This window comes from Nerophis ophidion, linkage group LG04, assembly GCF_033978795.1.
Source record: "Nerophis ophidion isolate RoL-2023_Sa linkage group LG04, RoL_Noph_v1.0, whole genome shotgun sequence".
Taxonomy (NCBI): domain Eukaryota; kingdom Metazoa; phylum Chordata; class Actinopteri; order Syngnathiformes; family Syngnathidae; genus Nerophis; species Nerophis ophidion.
In genome coordinates, this window is record NC_084614.1 from 53,634,537 (window position 1) to 53,652,221 (window position 17,685).

Sequence of the window (17,685 nt, forward strand, 5' to 3'; positions counted from 1 at the left end):
GTGACTATATTTTATTTATTAATTATGTGCTAAAAACTACCTCAGGTTACTTTCAGTCCTGTTTCTCAAATGAGTTTAAAATAAATAAAGTCTTCTGAGAGGGACAATACACATTTTGATTAGTTCAATATGTGTATCATCAGATTTAGAGGGAATTAGACAGAACTGTAAAACTGAAGTAGTTTTTCATGTCTATTACCTGAAGCAGCTCCTTGGCAGAACCTCTGCGGTCCACGTCCATCTCCAGGCAACGATTAAGGAAGTCTCTGAAGACAGAGGACAGTCTCTCTGGGTTCTGGAGCTCCGGTGTCCCATTGGTAGCGATCAGATACAAGGCCTGTAACACATGCGGTGAAAAGGCAGAAATAAAATGTAATACTATTTGATATCCTATCATGACGTTTCTTACCCTGAGTGGATTCTCATTTAAGTACGGCGGTTCACCCTCCACCATTTCTATGGCCATGATTCCCAAAGACCAGATATCCACTTTTGGGCCGTAAGCCTTCCGGGTCACCACCTCCGGTGCCATCCAGTAAGGCGTCCCCACCATTGTGCTGCGCTTGTTCTGCTCCGGAGTTATTTGGGCGCAGAAGCCAAAGTCGGCTGTAGAGGGCGACAGAGGAAGCCACGGATAAGAGATCACGTGATCGGATGAATCTTGATGCCAACGACAATAAACTCACTCAGCTTGACCGATCCATCCATGCCCAAAAGGATGTTGTCACTTTTTATGTCTCGGTGGATCACCTGGTTGGAGTGGAGGAAGTCCAGCGCCTGAAGACACTGCAAAGAAGCAGGACATTTAAAAATTATTTTGTTTATTGCAGGAAAGTATATCTTAGATTTGAGTATGTATTTGTCCACAAGTATTTAATTGAATTTATTTCTAATATTAGAGCTTCATTGAATTTGAGTTTTTGCAGTTTAGTTCGTCCCAAAGTGTGTTTGATGGTGTAGAGCAGGAGTTTCCAAACTTTTTGACCCGGGGGCCGCATTGGGTTAAAATAATTTGGCTGGGGGCCGGACTGTTTATATATAAACATATATATATATGATATCACATCATCGAATGAAAAATGCATTTGATTTGCCTGAGCGGCTAGGAGACTCTGAGAGTAACAAGCAACAAGCGGTAGAAAATGGATTAGAAAAGAACAGATAAAAAAAAAAAAAAAAAAAAAAATATATATATATATATATATATATATATATATATACATATATATATTTTTTTTAACTTGGGACTTCCCGCGGGCCAGATCTCGAACGCTAGCGGGCCCGCGGCCTGTAATTTGGGGACCACTAGTGTAGAGGTCAAGTTCTTCTACACCAAACTCATCCATTTATGGAGATTATGTGTTCCCATTAACAGTGAAAACTTAGTATTCCATCTTTACGTTTTCTATCGCGGGGAGCTGGAGCCTATCCCAATTGGACTAGTACCACATAAAGGACAATCAGTAGGAACTGTGGGGAAAAAATGGTTTCAATTCAAATCCCAATTACAATACTTTTTTTATTCTGACTATAAATATATTTATAATTATCAAGAACCAAAAAAACATATCTAAATTTTTTTCCTTAAGAAACACATTTTTTTTATTCTTTATATTTTTAAATAATATTTTTAATTGCAATTATTTCGATTTTTTAATTGTATTTATTCATGTTCAAAAACATTTTTAAATCATTAAATTATTAAATAATTAAATTTTACATGAAATACATTTAATTAAATAAGTTTTTCAATCATAAACTAATTAAATAAATCATAAAATAACAATCTCACTAAATGATTATATTTTTGGATGCACTTTTACATGAAAAAAATTTAATACATTTTTTAAAATCATTTAAGTACCAGTAGAATGGAAAAACAAGTTGGCTTTATATGCTTATTTGTGTTTCATTGTATCCATTAAACCTTTGTTAATTGTATTTACAATCCACAAAGAATGTGAAAATACTGTCCAAACATCAAAAATGCCACAAATTTAGTCAGCCATTTTGAATAATGCGCTCTGAATACCTTTGGCTATTTTCGGATATTGAAATGATCACACTTTTATATTCTGACCATGTCATTAGATCAGTCCTACTAGAAATATGCAAACATTGAAAATATACGTGTTGTTTATCATTCATAATCCTTATGTAAGACAAGAACACATATGCTTGGCTTTTTTATGCATTTGAAATCCTAAATAAATAACCAACAATTGAGTCAACAGATCATTATACTGTCTCTCTAAAAACATCCAGAAACTGCCAACAGTATTACATTTACATGTCGTGACCTGAAAATAAACCAAATATGAGTGACATTGTTATTATAAGCACCAATGCAGACGGACAATTTAGCGGTGCATTGATAGCAGTGAGCTAATGCTAGCTTACGCTGCTATTGTTGGCACACTGAACCGATGGCTGCTTTTTATTCGTCACAAATTTGTTAACATTATATTCTAGATTACAATTCATGCATCTCTCACCTGCTACTTGACTAATGTGGCCATGTTCTGACAGGCTGGTCGACTTTCGTGTCCCAGAGATGGCGAAATAGACCCGACAAGACATCTCTGCAATAACTTTTTTTTACCTATCGTGAGGATTGCGATTGAATCTTCATCCAAACTAAATAATGTGAGCGTCTCGTCGTTCGCATCCCCGCGATTGTGGAAATACTACGGTGAGTGTCTGTTTTATTCTGGTTTGTTATTGTTAGTTTGTAAGTTTAGCACTGAGCTACGTTGAGGATGCTAGTGTCACAAGGAAACTGCATCCATCACTTGGCTTCTAAAACTTTTTGCTCATCCTCTTTGTGTTCGGGCTCAAAAATATAAGGTCCTGGATATTAATTATCCAAAAGTAATAGTTGTTGGCTCTCACACAGTCTGTAAGATTAGCATTGTTGACAGAAAAAGGATATTTGGTTCCTGGCATGATGTCACGCGATCGCCTGACTGGCTTCTTCATTGTCTCTCAAAATGGCTCGGGAATCTCTCTGCGATAAATACTATTTTGATCATATCTAATTATTCGCAAACTTTGGAAGTCTTTTGGTGTCATAGATCAGACTTTTATGATAAAAGCTTCAATATAGAGGCAACTTGTTTTTAACCTCTACTGGTACTTTAATATAAATAAATCATGAAATAATGGAATATTTATTTAGTTTGTTTTTATTTGTATTTAGTCTTTAGGCTATCCCCATGCTCATTTGCTGTGCATATATGTCATAAGTCCAAGAGGACCTTTTGAAATCTGTTTTGAAAAGGTTTTATTATAACTTTTATACCAAGTATTTTTTTTACAAAAATTAATCAATGTTTATTTATATGGCCCTAAATCACAAGTGTCTCAAAGGGCTGTACAAGCCACAACGACATCCTCGGTTCAGATACCACATCAGTTTGAATTGAGAATCGACTCTGAATCAAATTGTGAGTCTTTGTAAAATTCCTATCCCTATTAATAATTTATTTTTTGTTCATGTATTTAAGCCAGTGACAAGTAGCGACAGGCAGAACAATTAAATGCTCTCTCACTGGATGGCAGAAGGTACAAAATGACAGGTAGACTACATGCATGTACAAATGGCTTTCAAGGTGTGTTTCCTAATTTTCCCCTTCAAATAAAAAGTTAGCTGTGATCGGTGGGAGTTGGTGTGGTTGCCGTCACCGCTTTTACATTTGGGTTTCTTACCTCTCTGCAAACCGCTGCTATCTGACCCTCGTCCATGCAGGTCTCGGTCACCACGTCTGTCAACGAGCCGCCGGCCAAATACTCCATCACCACCCACAGCTCATCTCCTACCAGGTAACTATGAAAGAAATAATGTTCCTTCAGTATCAAGGAGAGGTAATTCTTACACTGAAGTGTAGCAATACTAACAGTAGGGGGCAGTATTGCAATTTAGGCAGCAAAAAGAGAAGTGAAAGAGTCCTGATCCATGAAATAATGCATAATCATCTGCTAACACACCTGTCCAGGTAGTTGACTATATTAGAGTTCTTGTTTTCCCTCATCACTAAAATCTCATTGATGATCAGCTCCTTCTTGGGTTGCTGCTGCAGGTTCATCTGCTTGATGGCCACCTGAGGAGACAAGAACAAACTGTATGTACAGTACACTTCCCAGCAACTCATCTACAGCATTAAATGCCATGATCTTCTTTTGTTTACCTCTTGGCCTGTTGCTATGTCGATGGCGGTATACACAGTGCCAGAAGCCCTTGAGACAAACACATGTAAAATTCATCACTTTTGTTTGGAAATTAGGTTCATTTCATCACGCTTTTTTACACTTGGAAATGATGAGGGATTTGTCATCATCGTCACAGGAAATGCTTTGGCCCAATTGGATTAATATGGATCTGCTTCCCAGTAAATTGAATTTGCATTTGCCCGCACGATAACAACAACCATAACATTCATTCACAGCATTGTATTTCCTCAAAAACAATCACCATGGAAACACTATTCAAAACAAAGGCGAGTAGGGAGGTGTCCATTCCTGTGCTTATTATGTTTCATAGCTATAAAAAATTCAATTTATAGATATGAAATGATAAATGACCGCAGTGAAATGGTGACGCAAGAACTATTGAACAGTAAATAACATTGAACATGCCTGCCAGATCTGTGCAGAATTTTAACAGCCCTTTTCTCCCGTTTGCGCTGAACTTTTTTCTATTCATAGTAAATTCGATCACTTCATGAAAGTCTCGGTTATCATTTTTTTATGTGTGGTGTACACTGCATACAAACTTTCATATGGCCCATGAATTGATTAACGTGGACCCCGACTTAATCAAGTTGAAACACTTATTTGGGTGTTACCATTTAGTGGTCAATTGTACGGAATATGTACTGAACTGTGCAATCTACTAATAAAAGTATCAATCAATCAATCAATCAATCCAGTGATCGATCGGAAGCGCTTAGAAGCAAAACTAATTAAGTCGATGGGAGAATAAGTGGAAGGCCAGATTTGACAGGACAGGCTCACATTTTAGGCTTGCTCCACCCAAAGTGCGCATCTTGAATGAAGATGAGTAGTGACAGACTTGAGTGCAGTAGGAGAATGCGGCCCAGCCAGAATCCGTGCAGTTGCACACCTTTTTTCCACTTAAGAACATGGGAATATAGGACCCTGAATGACTATGATTGAAATATACAGCACAGTGCTCCTGTCGTGTGTCCTGTTCTTAACCTTATTCACTTCAGGGTCCAACTTTATAGAGAACATACAAACCCTTTATTTATTGAATCACAAATATTGAAATTCAATGACTTGGTGCGTTTGCAAACAGCTACAATTATGTATAAAGCAAACTATAACCTGTTACCCGAGAATGTACAACAATTCTTCTCAACAAAAGAGGAGGAATATAACCTTAGAGGAAAAAATAATTTAAAACATTTGTATGCTCGCACAACACTTAAAACATTAAGCATGTCAGTATGTTGAAATAAATTATGAACGGATTAACCAAAGAAATCCAACAAAGCACAAATATGATTTACTTTAAGAGACTGTTCAAATTACAAGTGTTCACCAAGAACACAGAACAAGAATTATGATGAACATCTTGAACCCTTTTTTTCCCTTTATTTTTTATTGACACAAAGGTTATTTATGTTTTTAATAAGTGTACGCTTGCTTAATATTTATTTTTATTATTTATTTGTTCACTGTTCTGTTACAGACAACCAGGAAATTGGATTAAATTTGCTATGGTATGAAAAAGGTGTAGGATAAAATAAGCGCTGCTTCTTCCTTCTCCTTTTCGGACGTGCTGTAATGAAACAACTGGAAGTGTGTGATGCTTCACATTGTATCGTATGCATGTTCGAAATAAACTGAAACTGAACTGAACTGTTCCACTACAGAGGGGCCCCGGCCCCACGTCAAATATTAACACAGAATTAGTAATCTTACTCTTTTTTTTTGGTTTTGTTTTCTTTAAAAAAAAAAAAAGTAATCTTACTCTTGATTTTAATCGTGTTCAATAATTATTTCCAAACTACTTACAGTTGAACAGCGTAAACCTTGTCAAATGATAGCATGTGTTACTAACAAATGGACTATAAAGACAATATAACATACATCTGTAAACGTGCTTACATATGCAAAAGTGCAATATATTTATCCGTACAGTAATCTACTTATATCTGCACTTTATTTTGTAAATGCAACATTTATCCTGCACTCCAATGAGCTAATGCAACAAAATTCTGTTCTTATCCGTACAGAAAAGTTCAAATTTGAATGACAATAAAGGAAGTCTAAATGTCTAAATATTATCAAAGCTTTGGTCAGGTTTCTTGTTTGCGTGATAGTGTCACTACTGCCACAGGTGGTGGAAAAGTGTACACGGACCACAGCTGAGAAACAGATCTTCTTTTGGCGGCCTTCTCGGGGGCGCGGGCTGCCCTATGGGTAAGAAACAAGGGCGTCGACGATCTTTCCGGATTTTGACTGTACTGTAGCTCCTAAAAAAAGCAGGGTACCACTAGAATATAGAGCAGCGGCACATTTTGTATTTAATTTTTTTTTCTTTGCACTTATAAGTCGCCTTTCTGGGCACTCAAGGACAACATACAAAATAAAAACAATAAGATCAATTGGATAAAAACAACATTAAAGATCGATAAGATTTACAATGAATAAGCAAACAGGAATAGGTGTGTTTCGAGTCTGATTTGAAGAGGAATATTGAGTCTAAGTTACGAAGGTTACATTGCAGAAATACAATGAAATTAATCACAAAAAAGAGCAGCGCCAAATCAAATGTCTCTAATAATAATATATATTGCCAGCAAAAACACACAGCTGACCTAATGTTTTATATTTATATTTATTAAATGCATTTTTCCAGACTGTTTTACTCAATTACAAAAATATCCACCATATTGTTTGAATCTTCAGTGATCTGTGGAAAAAGTGTGGACAAAACTGATAAAGACCATCTTTGACTCTTTGCAGTAGGAAGTTGCATCATATTCATGACTCATCTTAGTATAGTGCTTAAGTTTTCATTTGCAGCATGACTCTTTATGACTGTGTTAGCTAGCTAGGTTACAAATAATATAAATAATGGTCCTTTAACCAATAGGTTTCTGAAAAATCAGCAGCCATGAAACTAAATAACTCCTGTTTCACATAGCAATCCTTTACGCTCATCGACAGACTTACCCTTGTCCTATTTTCTCAAAGCGCGTGTACTTCTTCTTAGGATCCCCGACACTCACGATACTCCCTGAGTCAGAGACAAAACACATGCATAATGATTGTGCGGGTTTTGTATCGATATATGTGTGTATGTGTGTGTGTGCACAGAAATTTTAAAGACATGACTGTAGAGCAGAGATGCTTTTGCCTTAAGGGCAGCTACTTTATGTTTATTAATAAAATGACACTCTTTCATATGCATCGCTTATTGAGCATGAGTGAATATGCATACAACTACTGGTCACAATATTAGGAACACCTCCCTGCACAGGAAGTACTGTACTTATTTATCAACATGAGGTTGTAGTTTGCAGCTTTAAAAAGGCAGCGCATCACACGGACTGGTGTTCTTAACAGTTCTGCCCCACCCAAAAAAATGTACCTCTCTGTATGATGGATTGCAATTTTACACCACTGCAAACACAATAATAAAGCAATATTTTGATATATGTATATGTTATGCTGCGCACTCCATCCAGCTGTACAATCACTCGCCATACAGCAACAGATGATATTTGTCTATTACCTGACACCTTCTATGTTAGCTACCTCTTTTTGTTTATAATGTATATTTTCTGCTCTATTTAATGCTGCAGCTGTTATATACTATGTAAAACTATAATATAATATATCAGTATGTATCATATACTGTATATATATTATGTAAATATTACATACAGTATATGTTATATTTTATATTGCTACTACGGTACATTTTTAGTCTATTTTATATGTGCAATGTCCTTTCCATTCTTTGTAATTTCCCTTGTGAATCATTAAAGTTTGTCTAAGTCTAAGTCTAAGTTAGAAGCCATTTTAAGTCGGGGCATCCTCTTAAATAGATATCACCTTCCAATAAATGTTTTCTCTCTGCAGCTGAATAAATACATGCCGCTGACAGCTATTTCAGGAAATTAAGTACACAGTATTTATGCTGCTTACTGTCAAATATAGAATATAGTTATTTCATGTGCTGCTATACATGTATGGAATTCTCAAAAATAAATCTTGAACTTTAAATTTATCATTAAAGTCTCAGAATATAAGGAGTATTGTGTGTGTTTGCAAAGGCCGATTATTTCTTGTACAGTGGTACCTCAACTTGAAGTATTTTGAGGAAAGAGTTGTCTCTCAGCTAAATGTAATGTATTAAGTTGCACGCAAAAAAATTGAGTTACAAGCTTCTTTGCCATTAGTTGGAGTAGCAAATGTCTCAGTAAACCCCGTAAGATCCGACCAAAATATCTGGTCTTACTCGTTAGCATTAGCTTATAGCTAGAGATTAACATAACTTTGTTTACCAAACATGGCATGAAAGAAAGTGAGTTTAAAGGACAATGCTAATAAGAAGTGGCTGATTTCATTGAATTAAAGAACAATATAATCAAAATCGTGAGTGTGTGATTTGAGCTTATCACTGATAGTCTGCACCATACTGAAACAGAATGAGTCTGATGCCTAACAGGATGGTTAAACTTACAACTATCTAACTGGCGGAAATTTATCCATGAAAATATGGAAAAGCTGCTGATGGTGTGCTAGATGGAGAAGTAGCTCAAAGGAGATATTGAGAAGTCCACTCTCCAAGGTAAATGCTGTACATTATTATTACATTATTTCATAAAACTACTGTTGTTGTGTGTAGTACATTGTATTGTATTGTTTTTCTACGATATTTGTTATCTAAAAGTTTATCTTTCTAAAAGGCATGTTACACGTTAAAACTGTGCTCTTTAGCTGGGGCCAAGCACTTTCAATTTTTTTCAACGGGAGATGTTAATTTGAGATACAAGTGTTTTGAGTTGAGAGCTCTGTCACAGAACCAATTAAGCTTGTAAGTTGAGGTACTATTGTATTAGATCCTGTTGGACTTTTTACTGTGTTTTCCTAACGTTGTGGCAAGCGAGTGTGGGTAAAAAAACAAGTGTTGTGGAATAAAAAGTATTCCTATAAAGACACATACTGAGTCTCTCCAGGATCTCCTCATCTGTCATTTTGGACTTCTTCCTCTGGCGGTCCGTGTTACGATACATTGTGCTGGATGTGTTGTCGGGCTGGACCTGCGACTCGGGTGGCGTCACCACCTCTTGGACAGGAGTGGGAGGCTTGGGTGGGTCCATGACTGAGCGTGTGTAGATCTGCAAGAGCATTTGTAAGAGTTGAAGTCACGGCGACGTTACATTGCGCTGGAAATTACTACAACTCACAGATTTGGTGTGCTCAGGTCGAGGCGCAATGACCGGTGGAAGTTCATCGTCGTCATCGTCTTCATCTTCCTCCTCCTCCTCTTCTTCCTCTTCCTCCTCATCCTCCTCTTCTGACACAGGCGGCGCGATGGGGGGTTCTGAAGTTGATGTTTTGGCACCCTGCAGGATGGACATAAGTGATGTTGCAATACCACTATTAGTAGCAGGGCAGTGTAACCTCAACCAGGACATGTGACACATCTCACAAAAGTAAACGCGCCTCTCAGTATTATAGCAATGAACCTTGGATCCAACTTAGTAGTAGTCAGTGTGCAGGAAATATATACTTCTACACAATCTGAACACTGACTACTCTAAAAGCAGTGATTCTCAATTGGTGGGTGGCGAGCAAAAAGTGGGTCACAACTCGTTGCCTGGTAGAGATGTGACGTTCCCAAACGAGTCAAGTCTTTTAAACAGTTCTTTACAGGGAATGATGAGAACTCATTTACTGTAGGTCTGGGTGTTATGGCCTATAATCCATTCAATAATATTCATAATAAAAAGTTAATATATATTCATAAACTGTATACTGTATTCAGAACAGTCCAAACGTGTGGACACACTTTCTTCTCATTCAATGTGTTTTTATTTTTATTTTGACTGACTGTTTACATTGTAGATAGTCACTGAAGGCATCAAAACTATGAATAGTTTATGAAGGGACGGCGTGGCGCAGTGGGAGAGTGGCCGTGCGCAACCCGAGGGCCCCTGGTTCAAATCCCACCTAGTACCAACCTCGTCACGTCCGTTGTGTCCTGAGCAAGACACTTCACCCTTGCTCCTGATGGGTGCTGGTTGGTGCCTTGCATGGCAGCTCCCTCCATCAGTGTGTGAATGTGTGTGTGAATGGGTAAATGTGGAAGTAGTGTCGAAGCGCTTTGAGTACCTTGAAGGTAGAAAAGCGCTATACAAGTACAGCCCATTTATCATTTAATGAAAACATGTGGAGTTATGTACTTAGCAAAAAAGGTGATATAACTAAAAACATGTTTTATACCCCAGTTTCTTCAAAATAGCCTTGCACACTCTTGGCATTCTCTCGATGAGCTTTAAGCACACATGTGAAGTGAAAACCACTTCAGGTGACTACCTCTGGAATCTCATGGAGAGAATGCCAAGAGTGTGCAAATAAGTAATCAGAGCAAAGGGTGGCTATTTAAAAACATAGAATTTAAAACATGTTTTTAGTTTCTTTACCTTTTTTTGTTAAGTACATAACTCCACATGTGTTCATTCATAGTTTTGGTGCCTTCAGTGACAATCTACAACAGGGGTGTCAAAGTCAAATACAGAGTGGGCCGAAATGTAAAACTGAACAAAGCCGTGGGCCGAGGTTGAACCAATTAACCTTTTAATAGGGACCCAAACAAGTTTTGCATTGAATATTGAACAAGCAAGGCTTATATAACTTTATAGTGACATGCAAAATCGAGTTTCAAATAATAATAATAAAAAAATATCAATGGCATATCAAATAAAATTTAAATAAAAATTGAATGCCTATTTTCGGCGGTGGGGTTGAGGTGAACGGGGTTTGGTGATAGCGGGGGTGTATATTGTAGCGTCCCGGAAGAGTTAGTGCTGCAAGGCGTTCTGGGTATTTGTTCTGTTGTGTTTATGTTGTTTATGATGTTCTCCCGAAATGTGTCATTCTTGTTTGGTGTGGGTTCACAGTGTGGCGCATATTTGTAACAGTGTTAAAGTTATTCATACGGCCACCCTCAGGGTGACCTGTACGGCTGTTGACCAAGTTTGCCTTGCATTCACTTGTGTGTGTGTATAAGCCGCATATATTATGTGACTGGGCCGGCACGCTGTTTGTATAGAGGAAAAGCGGACGTGAAGACAGGTTGTAGAGAACGCCAAAGGCAGTGCCTTTAAGGCCCACTCCAAATATTGTTGTCCGGGATGAAATTCGGGAGGGGCACTGAACTTCAGGCGTCTCCCGGGAAAATCGAGAGGGTTGGCAAGTAAGAGTGTTAGCGGTGAATGCGGTGTTACAGCGGCGGGCCAGCTCTAATGTTAATTTGATATTGCCTCAAGGGCCAAGTGAAATTACACCGCGGGCCAGAGTTTGACACCCATGATCTACAATGTAAATAGTCAGTCAAAATAATAACAAAAACACATTAAATGAGAAGGTGTGTCCCCTTTTTGTGCCTGCACCGTATATAATTGTAGTTGTTGTATTATTCTTTCTCTAAACTCTTACTAATCTGCTTGATAATGCTATCTGCTAATTTCCAGTTATTAGCTGGTTACTCTCGGCTGTAATTTGTTCTGCTGTTTGGCTACTATACATTCAATCGAGCTTAACGGTTAGCACAGCTTCTTGTTATTGGTGTGTTGCATGTTTAGCTATTCTTTCAGGCTCCCAGTGATAGTATACTTGAAAAAATGTGTTTGTTACAGCCTGTTGCTGCTCGTCACCCTCAATTTTATTCGTATTACCACGATTATCACCATAGGACAATGAAAGTAAAATCTCTGTCGTAGGCCAAATCTATATACAGTCATCCCTCGTTACAGGAAGCTTCAAATATCGCAGCTACAATCGCAAGTTGACCAACTGCTGACAAAACATGATCTTGATCTTCAACTCCTGTCTAATCAATAACAACACCACATTGGTACGACGTCAAAAGACAACAGCGGCACGAAGCATCGGACATTTGGCGCGGCACTTAAGGCTAACAGCAGCAAAGTAGAGATGAACTTTCTTGATTCAAGAGAACACAGGACATGCATCGCTAACGGATGATATGCTAACAAGTAATAACAAAGCTAATGATTGTTGGTGCGGCTTACAACCGTGGTTTCAGCAATCAAAGCGCAGTTGTAATTTAGAGGAATTATCCAGCATGTATTTCCACGTCGTAGCTGTGTCGTAGTGGCCGGGTGAGGGCCATAGCAATGGCGCCTGGAGGATCTGCACTCAAGATGGTAAACTATTTCTTAATGCTTTTAATAATAATCCTACTTTGCGGAAATTAGTTTATCCCAAATTAGTTCAATCGTATATCTAATTCAGTTTCATTACGAGCCTTTCTTACACACTCATCTCAACAGTTTTTAATATCGTACAAAAGTTGTTTGATTTCAGGATTTGAAATAAAACAAAGACATTTGTGAAGTTTATTTTGTAATTACAGTGTAAACCTGTAGTGTACACATTTTAACCTTTTGCTAGTTTTCAAATTTTATGGAATACATATTTTTATTATTATTTGTAAACAATAACTGGATAACTTGTTATTCATGAGCATTGATTTATCATTATTATTTATGTGTATATTTATGTTACAGATTGAAAACAGGTAACGAACAAAAGTATTCGTAATAATTGTGAAATTGAGTTTTGCACATGTTGAACTTTGTGTGACATTGTAAATATGTGCTGTATTATTGTGTTTCCATGTTTGAAATCAACATAAACATAACGTTCATCAAAATTATAAAAAAATATTTCACTATGTATGTAGTGATGTCGAATTTGGGTAGCTGCTTGTCATTAAGGGGTGATGGTGGGTCTTGCAGCCCAACTATTGTATTTTACAGAGTACAAGCCTCTACTTTTTCCTTACACTTTGAACCCTGCTGCTTTTAGAACGATGCAGCTAATTTATGGATTTTTCTTCACTAATGGGCATTTTGTTTTGTGTACAACAGTTTTCATAGAACACAAAGACACTGAAAAAGTGTTATTGTTTGTGCTATGCGGCATCTTTTAGGACAAGTTTGCTAACTGCAAGTGCTGCAGGTTAAAATTGTACTTCCCATTTCGTTCGACGAACCGGAAGTATTCGTCAATAGCATATCTGCTTAAAAGGATTCTTAATTCATCACTCCGAGCAACGGCTGTAAGGTTTACAATATAACTAAAACAATACATACTTACAAAACTGTCCCATGTGTGATGTCTGTAGGAGGGTTTTCTTGCATAATTGTACATGCTATCGTAACGTAATCCAGCTAGTGTTGTTGGCATTAGCAAAAATACTACATGTTAGTATTAATAACTTACAATGAAAATATTTTTATATTATTTGAGTTTCCTAAATTGACCGAAACATCACTGTGGAGTTATTAAGTCTATTGAGCTGATTGGAGAACTAGCTTCCGCAGCGAGTGGGTCCATGGCGATAACTTCTGTTTTGTTTGATCTGCCGTTTTACTGTCTTGTTGCAGGGACTTTTTGGAAACAATTAAGGTATGTAAATACATTTTACAAAATCTTCCATACCTGTATATATCTGCAACTTATGCAACTAAAAAAATACTTATACCTTCTCAAATTTGGTGAGTGTGGCTCAAACACCGGTGTTTTCTATAGCCCGGAAAATAAGGTAGTTGAGAACCACTGCTTTAAAATACTGTATGTACACGTTTAAAAGTGTTGCCCTTGAGAATTAAAAAAAAAAAGTTAATCAAAATGGTTGCTGACATCCTGTTTTGAAACACGCGGTCAGAAAATGACCATTTGTGAGGAACAATTGTGCTAAAAAGATACACAGCTTTTATCAGAGAAGAGGGGTTGGGTTCTGTGTGCCAAGAACCAAAGATGAGAATGCATTTTCAAAGAGGGAACACACTGCTTTATGTTTCAGTAGTGAAGCAAACATGCAACATCCCAGTGAATTTCAAAGCGTAGATAAGCCGCAGACATCCTGGATATGCACCATACCATTTCAAAACTTCCACTATATTCAGTCGGATGCACCATACCATTTCAAAACTTCCACTATATTCAGTCTGCCTAACACTGAGGATTTGTTTCCAACATCCAAAAGTCAGTTTGGCTTGGATCGTACTCCTCTTATGGAATGGAAACATCCACTTACAGTCTTGTCATGCAGAAATGAAGCAGTGCAGCTTAGTTCTGGTGATTAAACAAGAAAGAAAGACCCGGTCTTTTCCTACCTAACAGGTCTGTGACCTATTTGGAGAAGGATTGGGTCAAGAGTGCAGAGACTGGCTACTTGCAAGTAGCAAAATGTTTTTTTTTTTAGTCTTTACCATGCGGTTATGTTGCCAATCGTGATGATGTTATAAGGGAGAGTTCATGAGCTCGGACATGCAGTTTGAAAGTTATCACAACCCTTCTGCCACCACCATCACCACCATGAGATGACATCATTATACGCAAAACTAGAATAAAGTAAAGTAAATCAAAAAGAAAATATCTCCTTGCAAGTATTTGCACTGGGCCTAATTGAGATCCAATAACTGACGCTAGAGATGCTGAATAGTAATATGGAGGAGTTACCTTGTCAAATAATGCGCTGCAGGTTCTAAGGCTGACCGGTGGCCCAGATGACAGCAGTCGATTCTGAATGTGAAGGTTAAAAATGGGAGGATTTTACTCAAAAATAAACCCACACATTGTTGAAGACTTGAGCGGACTTCAGGGGAAGGAATGTTGGGGCGGGGGGTTCCACTACGAAGGGGTGGTCATCAGGTCCTTGTGGCTGAATAAAGAGCTCTCGCGATAAAAGTGAAGGTCTTAGATTTAACACTTAACCTGTGCTTGGATGCACGAATGAATACATTCCCCACTGCACTCATAATGACTGTCTGAGGGTGATCATGCAATTTCTTGCATTTTCACAAGAAATACAATATTTTAGTAAGTTTACTTCAAGGGGAACTGCACTTTTTTGAAATGTTGCCTATCATTCACAATCCTTATGTAAGACAAGAACACACTTTTTTTTTTAATGCATGAACTAGTAAATAAATGCGAGCAATGGCACCTATGGGAGTCGCTCTGCCTATTAAACGGTTAAAAAAAAAGGACCATCAAGGTTTTATATAGACACTAAGTATATTCATAACATGTCATATTTACGTATTTCGCTCATTTTAAGTATACGGTGGCTCATTCATTTCAAAAACGCATCGCAACATTCGCTTTTTCCTTCAACAACATCACTGATTATTACTCATGTAAAATTCATGAGAGCCAACAAACATAATAAAACATCACTTACTGTACAAGGTCTGCTCTCACAGGGATGCCGACGGTTAAGACGGTTCATATATATTTCTGTTTGGATGAAGAACTACTCATAATGTTTGCAAAGAAAAAAGGGGAGTGGAACTAAGCGTCTTATCAGGTCTTTTTCGCCACAACCGGGTGTAAATTGGCTGTCAAAGTTGACCAACTACTTAGTTTATGTCCACATCATTTTATTTTTAAGGCGAGAGGCATGATTTATAATCTATAATACACTTTAACTAGCTCCAAGGCGAGAAAGCAGCTCATTAGTCAATACAGCAGCATAAGGAACTTGCCTCTCTCTGATCAATGCACCGCTAAATGTAGGTCCTTAGCGTTAGTGCTTATAATAACAATATAGTTATTACTTCGTTAATATTCAGGTCAAATGTAAACTGAGTATTGTTGGCGGTTTTTTTAGATGTTTTTATTGGGTTTTATGGTCGAAATAGACACAATAGACGTCATTGCTCCCATTGGCTCCATTTTAAGAGGACTTTTATTTAAGATTCCAGAATGCATTTTAAAAAAAGACAAACGTGTTCTTGTCTCTCATAAGGATTGTGAATTATAGGCAACATTCCAAAACTGTGCATATCCCCTTTAAGGTACTGTTTACTCAAACAATTTAAATACATTTCTGACACAGTTCACTGGACGAATATTAATACTTATTTGATGTTATCATTGTTAGCTCTGCCACACCTCACCGCATGACAATACATTATGAAACCTGCACAAAAGGCTAGGAATATAGTATTTTATTCGACATGAAGCAGACCTACTAAATAACATTATTGTATTGCATGGTATTGGACATGCCTAATGTTGCTACTGTGTATATATTCCACTTGAATGTGTGCAAATATTCATATTGAGCGTGACAACACAAAATCGCAGCAGAAGAGAAAAGTTTTCAAAGTAAAACAAGACTGAATGATAGTTTTGCCTGCTGGGCACACTGAGGTCATAGATGGGCGATGGCACAAGTTAATAGCAAAGTCCCGTCTGCAGGGCTCAGAATCAGTGGACAGTCTGAGACGCCCTCCAATACTCTCTCACACGCAACCTTTTCGCCTCACTGCCACCCTTGCTGGCCCTTCGCTGGCACTGTCCAAGCAAAAAAAAAAAAAAAAAAACCTGCATGATCCCAGCGCGGTTGGCCCAGGGCAGAGAATCCCCCTCGACCCCCTGCCAGACTCGGGATTGCATTTCTTCACCCGGCTGAGCGTGTGTGCAGGGCAAGGCATTAAAAGCATAGATTACTCTGGTCAAAGCCAGGAATGAGGTCAGCGTAGCGGGAGTCCTCCTCAGTGCAGTCAAGCCTCCACTGAAGCTCGTCAATTGTTTGTATTACAAATCTAGTTCAAGTAAGATTGAAAAAAATTAACAGCGGGCTCTTGTTTGAGCACACATGCAACTGGAATGGCTTAGGGGGAAAGCACAGTAAAGGTTTCTTGGGAGGAATTTACACATTTTGTCCATTAAGGGGAAGCAATACAAACAATTTAAAAACTTACCTCTCCGACTTATACAGTGTTGTAGAAATACATTCTTCCCATCAAGACTTAGGGCCTGGTTTACTAAGATCTAAATACCTCACATTAAACAGCGTGTGCAATCTATGAAATAACGTGTACTATTAGTGGGCGTGTTCCGTGTGATCTACTAAGACTGTGTGCAATTGAAAATTGGTGCAGATCGCCTTATTCAAATGAGGATTTTGCGTGTACCATATGGGGCATCACCACAGAAACACTCTCATTTACTGCACATTCATCTCATCATGCTCCAACCTGTGGCGTTTTGCTATGATTTTAAACACGCAGGAGACATGAAACACTTTTTATGGGTATCTTAGCAGCATTCATACAGTGCATCTACATTGACACCACTTTTTTTCTTTTTTTACCGCTTAGGTGCATGGGAGAGAGGCTGCATTTATGTGCTCACACTTCAAAAAGTGTTTTTTTCATATAATACATACGTATATATATATATTATGTATTCTATGTGAAAAAACGAACATAATTTATACACTAAAACGCAGCCCCTTAAGTCATCCAGCAGTTACTAAATAATATAAAATGATGTTGCTGAATAGACGATGTGTCTAATATTTTTTATTTCTGACCGTCAAAATATATTGAAACGTACACGTAAGACGGAGGATTCTCTGTCCATCATGTGTTTTTCTCA

At 37.8% G+C, this 17,685-nt stretch overlaps 1 protein-coding gene across 6 annotated transcripts in view; it reads right to left on the reverse strand.

Annotated features, from left to right (window-relative positions):
• LOC133551523 (serine/threonine-protein kinase PAK 3) overlaps nucleotides 1-17,685 on the reverse strand; it is a 62,433-nt gene that overhangs the window by 6,536 nt on the left and 38,212 nt on the right. For 3 of the 6 annotated variants that reach the window (XM_061898311.1, XM_061898312.1, XM_061898316.1), the window contains exons 6-15: nucleotides 14,755-14,817; nucleotides 9,447-9,605; nucleotides 9,203-9,377; nucleotides 7,204-7,273; nucleotides 4,188-4,236; nucleotides 3,988-4,100; nucleotides 3,709-3,826; nucleotides 687-786; nucleotides 410-606; nucleotides 200-337 (exon numbers count right to left, since the gene is read on the reverse strand). In XM_061898311.1, the coding sequence (XP_061754295.1) occupies nucleotides 200-337; nucleotides 410-606; nucleotides 687-786; nucleotides 3,709-3,826; nucleotides 3,988-4,100; nucleotides 4,188-4,236; nucleotides 7,204-7,273; nucleotides 9,203-9,377; nucleotides 9,447-9,605; nucleotides 14,755-14,817 (1,182 nt within the window). The remainder of the gene's footprint in view (nucleotides 1-199; nucleotides 338-409; nucleotides 607-686; nucleotides 787-3,708; nucleotides 3,827-3,987; nucleotides 4,101-4,187; nucleotides 4,237-7,203; nucleotides 7,274-9,202; nucleotides 9,378-9,446; nucleotides 9,606-14,754; nucleotides 14,818-17,685) is intronic. The other 3 variants (XM_061898313.1, XM_061898314.1, XM_061898315.1) reach the window with 3 other exon arrangements.